At 34.1% G+C, this 11,355-nt stretch overlaps 1 protein-coding gene across 1 annotated transcript in view; it reads right to left on the reverse strand.

Annotated features, from left to right (window-relative positions):
- LOC117341078 (nuclear hormone receptor HR96-like) overlaps nt 1-10,073 on the reverse strand; it is a 98,740-nt gene extending 88,667 nt beyond the window's left edge. The window contains exon 1 of the mRNA XM_033902911.1: nt 9,967-10,073. Coding sequence (XP_033758802.1) covers nt 9,967-9,969 — 3 coding nt within the window. The 5' untranslated portion in view covers nt 9,970-10,073. The remainder of the gene's footprint in view (nt 1-9,966) is intronic.
- Between the last annotated feature and the right edge of the window lie 1,282 nt (nt 10,074-11,355).

An 11,355-nucleotide genomic window follows, 5' to 3' on the forward strand; every position in this document is an offset into this window, starting at 1 on the left:
TCCCCAGTTTTCAACAACAAAAATTAACTATCAGTTATATATATAAATCTAGAATTAAGGGGAACTGTTTTTGGACTAAATTTTGAATACTGAAAAGGGGAAATTTGAAAAATCATCAAATTTCATTTATTTTTACCTTAAAGACACTGTTTCCAAGTGAAAGCAGCAAAAGGAAAGCAAATCTGAAGGATTTTGGTATATTATTGCAATAAAAATGAGGGAAAATATAATATTAGTGAATTTGAAATTGATTCCTGCAGATGTATTGTTTAATATGAACATTATTACATGTATTTATCTGTAAACGTCAAGCACTATTTCAGGCCTTAAATAACCTCCTTCAATGATCAACAGATGACACTTATTAATTACCTCCCTCCCTCCCTGATCTGAGGGATGAGGAGGGGGTACGCTGCACAGTAGTCATCTATACTGCTATGAATCGTTTTGGCTCCTTTCAACTTGAAGAGAGATACATATATACATGTATATGCAAAGTATATTCCTTTCCCAGTTCCTGCAAAGGCACTTAACCTTAATGACAAAAAAATATACACTTTTTATCCTTTACTTACATAAATGTGTGTTTTTACTGGAGAAGTGCTTACATAGATTATATCATAGATATAAATGTTACTCAAGGTGTTCTCTGGACCCAACAACATTTCTATATGTAACATTCATTGGCAATATGTCGGACTTAAAAAACAATTTATGGACCTCGACCTTGATAAACTTATAAACTCAATTACCCCCCCCCCGGTACTCAAAACATTATATTTAAAGCTGCCCTTAAATTTCTGTTGAACTTATTTGATTTTTAAAATCATATAATGAAAAAAAAAATTCACTAATAATTCAAGTGAAAATTTATGGTCCGATACGAAGAAGCAGAGTCTCCCAAACTTTATAAGGGGAGTCCGAGGCAAGTATACGTCTGTTTGGAAAGAATGGTTTAAAGCCATCACGCCTCATGATCACCAAAGTCGCTGAACTCATTACAACATCCACATGCATCAGCTATCACACCCATCACAGTGTGAAAGTAAAGGAAGATCGATAGACAAATGTCTAGAGATGATGCAAAATGTCTGCATCATGTATGATCTGAGGTCTTTGTAATGAAATCGTCTTCAAAAAGCAGAATTTTTAAATAATTTGAATCCAAATTTCTTTTTTTGTTAAGAAATTTCTTAAGAGAATCTTTCTACAGGATATATGAGATCTGTATCACCATAGACAAATGCTATACTGCTATCAGCATCATCATCAGGTAACTGTCTTTTTACCCTCATTCTATGCATACAAGTGGCAATCAGAGGATGTGGTTGTACAGCTAGGATACAGAAAGCTGACTCCTATATAGATAATTTAAGAATTGATGATAATCACAATTACCAGATCGTGGATCTCTGAGGGTTCACCAGCCTGAGTCGGTATGTCTTGCCAAAGCACATATATATGTCATACAGATGCTCACCCTTCCAGACAGGTATAAAAACACTGGGACAAGCAGTTCAGTAACACATGTTCCAGATACTAGGTCACAACATATCTGTAACTCACTGTACCAGGGTCATAATACTCTACATGAAGGCAGCAATGCTTCTGTTTGTTGATCATGTTATGGGAGAAATTCAGGGATTTGAGGAAAGTGGATGATATATTCCCTATAATAAAGCACATTCTGAGAATTTCAAGATTTTCAGCAAAAACATGGGGAGAAAAAAACGGCCCCAGAGTAACCCGTACTATTTTAGACAGTCTGCATGAATATAAGTTATTGTGTTTATTTTTTGTTGGTTTTTTTTTGTTTGTTTGTTTTTTGTTCTTGTTTTTTTTCTATTAATATATATATTTAAATCAAATTAAATTAAATTACAAATCAACTGAATATCTCTTTCCATTTTTCCAGAATAAACATTTAACAAATATTGAAATAAACAAATATTTTCAACTCTGATTTACTATGCACAGCACAGCCGAAACTATGCTCTAGCTGCTAAATGAAGGATTGAAGTTCGGTAAATTTGATTGTAATAATTATAAACAAGACTAGTTAAAATACTTCCCAGTTTAGGCTGGTACTTTCACATTTCAACACTTTCGTTTGAATTACTTTTAATTCATTCATTTTCACATGAAGATGTTACAAGAAATACCTTCTACAAGCAGAACTGATAATTGATTAAACATTTTAAGTATATATAGTTGAAAAATATAAATTCAACACAACAACTTTTGTGTTTTGCTAACGTTTTCAGGCCTATAGCGGCCATCTTCAGCCGATTAATTTATTTAAGGTTGTTGTGTTGAATATTTTTCAACTATTTAATTGATAGTACCTACAAGTTTTACTCTTTATATATATATATATATATATTTTCAACTATTTAATTGATAGTACCTACAAGTTTTACTCTTTATATATATATATGTTTGCTGAAGAAAAAAAAAACCTTAATATTTCATAGGTCATGAAAATTAGATGCATCCTTCCAACAATTTCACCTGCATTAAGAACACATATTGTGGAGGAGTGAAGTATTTTGATCAACTAGATTATTGCTATTACAATAAAACAGCACTTAACATTAAATATTCACATTTTTTACAACAGAGGTTTTCTAACTTTACACAACAAAATCAATAAGGTCGGTTATCCCAACTATAGATAACATCAGACTGATTTGACTGGTGACAGCATGCTTCAACTATTTAAAAGCAACCTTTAAAGTACAGTTTGTTTGTTGGCTTTTTCTGGAGACTTTTTGGGGTCGTCAATGAGCCCCACTCCCAATAGAAATTATTTCATATTTAAGCCAAATTCCCAAAATTTGCCCTTTACTCCTAAAAAAGTCTTTTGCAACTCATCAATTTTCTTCCCAAAATGAGACAAAACGGCCCCTTCCCAAACCAGTGAGAAAAAGCCCTGGTTGGGTTTATCGCCCTGTGAATAGCCAGGGTCATTTTGAGGCTGGGTCTCCTTGTAGTAGCAGGTGACTACCTCACTAAACAACATAGTGTGAGTAGGCCTGTCCCATAACCATCAAGAGGAATTAGGGTAAAGTGTTTTGCTCAAAGACACAACCACAACAGCACAGACTGGCCTGTTTCTCTAAGCTTCACAGAACACAATTCAACACCGGTATCGAATGTCGAACCACGCACCTCAGATCTTCACCTGAGGTTTATGGCCGTCACTCTAACCAACTGAGCTACAAAAAGTATCATGGCCCCCTTTCAAGCAAAGATGCCTTATATGTTCTGGTTCCTGATCTATTTCCTCAAAGTTAAAGGCACATGATCTGTTTTGAAATGACATATGACATGATATAAATATAATGAAAAAAAAAATGTATCTAATTTTCTTTTACAGGTCTCAGATATTATGCAGGAAATGTGATTTTTTTACCTTGAACTTTGGTTGATTACGATTATGAAAGTGAAAAAACAATGTATGTACATTTATTTCTTTAACGGTATATGCATAGAAAAACAAAAACAAAAACATTCAATCCATAGTGTACTAGCACTCACTGCCATCACATCAATTCCACTCGCGATGTTTAAAGTAAGGGACTGATTACAATGTAGATATATATAAACAGAATATGTTTGCAAACTTTAGACGGGAAACAAACGAAATATACATATATACATAGTATAGACATAGGCTAGCTACCTTATATTCAGGAAATCCATTTAAAGTATGTACAGAAGAACCCCATTAGATTTGAATGGGACATCTTTTGTAAAATATCCAGTCGACACCTTGGGTATATTTTATTTTCTAAAAGGATCGATACCCAAGGAAAACGTAATCTCCAACTGACCAAACTGATTCATTATAAAGTCTGTAGTGTAATGTCAATGATACAAATTTGCATTTGGGTCGAGCCAAATCAATAACCCAATTTAGACCCGTCATAAAATTTCAAACACAATGAAAACATTTCAGCAGACAGGAATATTTTGTGTACATTAATTACCATATATTCCCTGTTATCCTATTGTTGCAGGTTCCCTATGTATACTCACAGTAACTACAAAAACTGGCTGTTTAATACATAGAGGATATCTAACAGTGTCTTCAGTAATACCAAATATATTTCACGATTGGGGCTAATATTTTGATATCAAAATATTAGCCACACGAGTGAAATATATTTGGTATTACTGAAGACACTGTTAGATATTCTGTTTATTACATTTTTTATCAACGAAAAACCTACCCCGTATGCTAACTAGGCCTACAGCGATAATAATTATTAATTGTAAACAAAAAAGTAGTTCCCCCTGTCCAGGTGCTGACATATATGTCAGGCTTTCTGATTGGTCAATTATTTTGGTATTTTCTAATCATTAATTTGATTGGTCAAATCAGCAAAAGTGATATTTTTCACTTGTGAAAAATATCACTTTTATAGAATGAATCATTTTTGATATTTCACTGGTAAAAATGTAATAAATAAAAATGCATGAGCTTTTTTGTTTATATAAAGGTAATTTGTAGACACTAGTGGTATTGGGCTGCATGCATTCAACAATTATTGACATAATCATTAATAATACATTGTCTTTTCAGCTGAATCGGATGCCTACAACAACAATTACGGCAACAGTCGTTTTCCAAAGTACCTTGAGAACAGGGTACCGTACTACAGTCAATATATCCAGATCAAAACCAATTGCAAGAGGACAGTGTTTTCCCTGCATGCATAAAAATCCAATTTGCAACATTCAAGAAAACAGGTTTTTTAGCAACCATAAACTTGTTGTGAATCATAAACCACATCCACGTGCATGGTCATGGAAATTAAGCCATCCACAATAAAAACAAAATCAAAATTAATTTACATCCAAGAAGTGAAAAAATGAAAATAATCAATGATGTAATTAATGGACAACAGAAAATGCTGTCCAGTATATTCATCAAAATATCCAATTTACTCCCCGTCAAGACTATATCTTTCTCAAAGTACACATGTCCAGGCATATGGCTATAAATCAAGAGGATTTAAAAGTCCTAGCTGCTAAATTCATTAGTTGGTATACACACAAACATACATGAGTAAGCCACATCAGAATTAAGTTTGAAGCAATTTTTGCTATCTATATAGATGTTATACTGTATATGTAAAAATCCAGCTGCTATGTTAAAGTCAATCAAATGTGTCTGCCATCAAATGAAGAGACAATTTGAAAATCAAGCAGTTTAATCAAGTTGAAATAAATGAATAAACATTCTTTATTATTAAGTATTTAATGTAGCAAGTTTCTGCAATATTATCACAATTTATTACATTTTTCAGTGAAATATCAGGTTTTATGGTGAAAATATATTTGCAGCAAGTTTCTGCAATATTATCACAATTTATTGCATTTTTCAGTGAAATATCAGGTTTTATGGTGAAAATATATAGTTTATTCCAATGGAATTACCAATTTTGATACTTTCACTCACTTTGGACCTGCAATATCTGAATACAGCATTTGAAGCGAAAAGATAGTCTTGGCTTGACAGAACTAACAGTTTATCACTGTTTCCAGTTAGAAAGCATTCACACATATAATGTTGCCTGACACTGACAGTGATTGAATATAACACATCTTCAATCTAATTAAAATCTAGATGGCCATAAGGGGTCACGTTCTGATGACCTTTGAGATATGTGCATTTCACTTTCAGGGTGAATTGTCAATTTATCGATGTTATTGAAGTAAACCATTTCGTCACAGCATGCATTTGGAGCAAAGTATTTCGGCACAGCATATATACATGTAGCTATATATGCTTTCTGGGAAGAAATGACTTGAAACAATTTGACAGATTATGCAAGCTATGTACTCTAGATCTAGTCTGAATGCTAATTCAGACATATAATATTCACTTCCAAGATTCTGATTTGATTGGCTTAAATCCAAAATGTCACCCCGACCCCTCATGGGGTGTTGTTAGATGTTCATGTAACGTAGTGAGAATGACCATCTAGATTTTAAATAGTTTGCCTTGATCTTTGGAGTAATATGATTTGTTTGTTGGTATTTATCATCTTTGTCTGTTCCCAAACAGGCTTCATTTCACAACCACAGACATATAATTATAATTACATTTGCTCCGCATTTCCCCATTGGCAATGCTAAGAGGCAGTTGCCACCATATGCCTATAACACCAAGTGCCTCAGGCTATAACACCCAGTGGGTCATGTGACTTTTAAAAAGGCGGGATTTTTTTGGGTTGGCTTAGTTTTTTTCAAAATTGACGAAAATGGTAAGACAATGTAAATATAAGTATTGAACAGTGGTTTCAATGTTGTTATAGTCGATATGGCAGCAAGATGTATGGTCGGCAAACGTAGCATGGAACCCTAACGGGTTCCCATGCCATTTGCCCACCATACATCTTGCTGCCATATCGACTATAACAACATTGAAACCACTGTTCATTGCTTAAATGTCTTTACGATTGCGCAGTGTACCTTGCCATATATTGTCACAGCTGTGTTGTCGATAATACTATTACATATATCCTTTTATTGTTTAGTTGTATAAATTATAATTTCCTGATCCTGAGATATTTGCATTTAATTGTTTATATTTACATTTGTCGGGCATTGTCACTATATAGTCTGTTTGAGAGCTCTGGCATTGATGTACGTTTAAATGCCATCCATCACACGCTACACTATATATCAGCGTATTAATACAACACAAACCGGAACTACAATATCCAGGATAATTAAGTTTAACGACTAATTATTTTGTCTACATTACTTGTTATGAAAAATATGCCATTTGCGCATTTAGTTGGTATTAAAATGATTAACAAATTTTTTTTTTTTTTCTTATTTTCCATGTACTATTTTGTTTGCCAAAAAGCATGTGACCGTGTTCCGGCTGTTCCAACGACTGACAAAAAATCTGCTGACTGTCGGTAAGGCTGGAATTATGAATTTTGAATAGGAATTATAATTTATAGCATTTAAGAAATAAAAAAAGTAAAAGGAACTTAAATATAAGCATTGAACTGTTTTTGTATGGTATTTATGATCTATTTGAATGCCAGAGCTTTGCAAGCAAACAAATCATACACACATTATGATTTGTTTGCTTGCAAAGCTCTGGCATTCAAACTGATCATAAATACTATACAAAAACAGTTCAATGCTTTAAGAGATCTAGAGTTGCATAATATTTATTAATTTTATATTCATTTATATTGAAACTTTAAATGTATCCCATATGTTGAGCTATTCATTATTCAGCAGAATAATGATAGAGCAAGCAAATAGCCAGAGAAGCAGATTTATAATGGGTAAATGGCATCAGAATAGGTGTCCGTAATGTAATCAATAGAATATAAATCCCTTGTTTTTTCATGAACATGCAATTCAAGCACTGGGTATTGCTAAAGTACAATACCTTTATACCTTGACCCAAAAAACCTGCAACGCAAATTTGATCTGTAGATATATACTCAAAGTGAAGTTACAGGGCATCCAGTTGACCCTTGACTTTTAGTAATTTCAGAAGTCAAATCACTATTTCTGAGAAATCTGAAGGGTCAATTAAAACATATGTCAAATACTTGAAATAGACATGTCCCTTCAACCCAAGAGTCGGATCTCATTTTCGGGAGTCAAAAACATACTCTCAAGGGTCTACTGGATGCCCTGAAGTTAAATTACATACCAACTTTCACCAACATATGGCATAAGACATATTGCTGAGAAAATGCAGAAAACTGAGTGGACAGACTGATAGACAGCAGCCAGTCGGATGAACAGACGGGAAGAAACCTATCTTTTGTAAATACTGTACATATTATGCTTTGTGAACTTGACCAAAAGGGAGACGAGTCTTTGACTCTTTTTGTTATCAAGTTTTTAAATAAAGACTTTATTATTATTATTATCATAACCCCTCCCCCCATTAAGGTCAGTGTCTAGTGGTGTATATGATTCACTGATGCATTGGATCGCAGTGTGGTGAATTGACGAATTGTCTATCCTTGATTTGTATTGTGATACTTGAAAATGTGTAGTTATCTCCCTTGACCAACCTTAGCTTACGCTTTGTAGTAAACAACATGGCTGACAAGGCCATTCTAGCAGCTTATAATGCTGCCTGTTGGAGTTCTTTCAAATGCAAATTATAGAAATTCAAGAATGCTTTGTGAGATTCTAATATTCTGGAAATACCACAAACAAAACATCACTACTAGCTGTACGATGGATTATCAGACATCTGATAGGTCATCAGCTTCTCATATATCACGATATATATCATATCTTGATCTGTGTATCGCGATATGAATCGTATCGCTACCCACCTTGCGATACTCTGCTCTACTAGTGTCATATATATATTTCTAAATATTTGTTGGGTCACAGTGAGTAAAGTTTGCTATTTGTATGACAAGTTGCACGAACAGATGTCAGCCTTTTGCATGTTCAGGACAAATTGTTCTATCAGATATAGACGAATTCAAACAGGCTACAATTGAATTAATGCATGAAGTTCAGTCTAAATTCAAATAATCAGTGTTTTCCCAGGCCATTTGGAAAAATTGCCATCTGAAGAAAATCAGAAATTTAATGTTCAGCAAAACTGTAAAGTAACGAAGAATAAATGAATCCAGGATTGCTGAATCTTGTGGTGGAAACATGGGTAATATTTTAAATAAATGGAATACAATAAAAAAAAATCGATACTTCATCACTCATTATATCAGGGATTTTCTTACAATTTTTTATAGGGACTATATTGCATTGGGAATTTTTACGCAGGGTAATTAAAAACAGGGAAAAAATTGTTAAAATATAAAACACTATTTTTTTTCAGGTTTCTGTTCATTTATTGTACATTTAAGTTGTACAATAAATGTAGAGACACCTAAAAAAATTACTGAGTATAATGTTGACAGCCCATTTCTGTTTTAATCATAAAGTGTTATATATATACTGAAACATCTGTTTGATTATTTCCAGATTTTTTCTAGTTTCAAGGGTTTTTGGTGCCATTAATGGGCCCTATTCCCAATCAAAATTATTTATTTTAAGCCAAATTCCCAAAATTTTGAGTTTACTCCTGAGAAAGTCTTTCCCAATTCACCAAATTTCTTCCCAAAATGAAAAAAAAGACCCCATCCCAAACCTGTGAGAAAAAGCTACGACTACGACTCTGATTCAAGTTATGTTATACAGGCATGGAATAAACACTTGAAACAGTTGAATTATACGAGGCTATATTTTAAATAGGTGTGTGGTGTGCATGTGGATGCTTTATATCATAAATATGATGAAAAAAATTACATATCCAGACTGTTGATCAACAGCGATATATTTCCCTTTTATAATTATTAATTCACATCTTCATGTACGTATTTCAGCTAAATCCAATTGCCATTGGTCATAAGGCGATACAGTTGATAGATATGGAATACTAAACCAAAAATATGCAAAAAAATGTTTCAACATGATGTCGTTTTAACATTGCTTTGAAAGCGACAAAAATATTGCATACTAAAATAATTTATATTGCATTGGTGTACCTCACCTTACATACAAATTGACAGTGGTGTAGCTACCATATTTGTTTTTTATGCAAAAGCATCCACAATTTTTTTCCGGAAAAAATAAGTAAAGAAAAAAAACCGAGAGAAACAAGGTTTAACTATTTAATTTTCACCTAGCCACGCCACTGAATGTTATATTTAAAACCAGTTGATTGATACAGGGACGAAGCTACAAGTATTAAACAAGAATCAATGTCAAAAGTATTACAACATGTTACAAATTAGATTGAAAACGCACTGCACCGTATGGTAGTCTAACTGTTAGGCCTATGTACAGTGTACCTGTTGTCACCGCGGCTAGAAACCAGGGCCACACAAATTAACAGTCGCTTGTTTGTGAAAATGTCAAGTGGAGTCAACATAAATACTCAAAATATCAACTTACCATGCTCCTTTTCAATTGAGTGGTGTGTCGATGATGTGCAGTAATCCTCTTCGCTGCACTTCGCTTGTAACATCATTTCACATTACAGCCATTATAAAAATTTCTCATGACCTTGCCCTTTGCAGCTTAGCTCTTGGGCGCGTTCGATGTAAACGAATCGAAGTTATGACACACTTTTATTGTTTGGATACGTTGAAAACCGTTAGACGATTTTCAGGATCGGGCAGGATTAGGGTAGATTAGCATCGTAAATAACTATTTTCATAAATTTATTTTGATTATAAATTACCACCTTTTTAACACAATGGTATAATTTTAGCAAAAATAATATGAATTGTTGAGTATGTTTACGTAAAGATGGCACAGGACCAAAAGCGGCCATCTACAAATGTACATGTATACACTATTGACCTCCTTTATCAAACTGATAATTGTGTCCAGATGAGCGAGTGTATGCTTAAAGGAAAGACAAGAAAAGGGGAAGAAGAGACCGACTTGACTTAGTAAACACAGCAAATTGCTGACTTAAAGGCTGAAGTTGAGGAAATTGATGCAATAATCGGTGGTCACTGATGAGTGAATACCAGTGATCTACATCACAGGGACTTGAGAATTAGATACAGTCTACATGTATTTGGACCTTCCCTAGTGTGTATAGCACATTTTGAGACTTTTTTTTTGGGGGGGGGGGGGGGGGGTGTTAAAATTTGTTAAAAATGAGACGTTGGGGGGGGGGGGGGGGGGCTAGATAAAAAAAAAACCGACTCATTTTGACCGAATTTTAAGCCCCCCAAAACGTCTCAAAATGTGCTATACACACTAGGGAATGTCCAAATACACGTAGACTGTAACTAATTCTGAAGTCCCTGTGTTCTACATGGCAGAGTTTGCTATGTTTTCTCGTGTGCTTGTCTTGTGAGGTGGGTTGGGGGGACTACAATTTAGGGGGTCTTTTTAATGTGATTCTATTGAATGCTATTTGTGTAGCATGGTTAGCACCAAATCCTTCCTTCAAATTAAGTTCTAACTTAGGGAGCGCCAGTTTAGGCACTGTAACATATGTCACAAACACTGGATGTGTTTCTGTGCTTGTTGGTGACAAGATACATTATGTACATGTATGGCCGCCCTTGTTTGAATCATTTCTGTGCTCGATATGACTGACTCTCGAGGTTTCTACGGTCGGAGAAGCCCAGAGTGGAATTGGCTTTGATATACATGTATAAGAGACTCCCATTTAATGTATTGCTATCTGAGTATGATACTTCCATTTCAAGTGTTAATTACTGGATAGTGATGCCAAAGTAACTTGCTTTGTCTATACACATTGTTCTTGTAGACGACCGGTATAGAAGGGGATGTTATATAGTAAGATACACGATGATGTCA

The sequence above is a fragment of the Pecten maximus genome, chromosome 13 (genome assembly GCF_902652985.1).
Source record: "Pecten maximus chromosome 13, xPecMax1.1, whole genome shotgun sequence".
Classification (NCBI taxonomy): domain Eukaryota; kingdom Metazoa; phylum Mollusca; class Bivalvia; order Pectinida; family Pectinidae; genus Pecten; species Pecten maximus.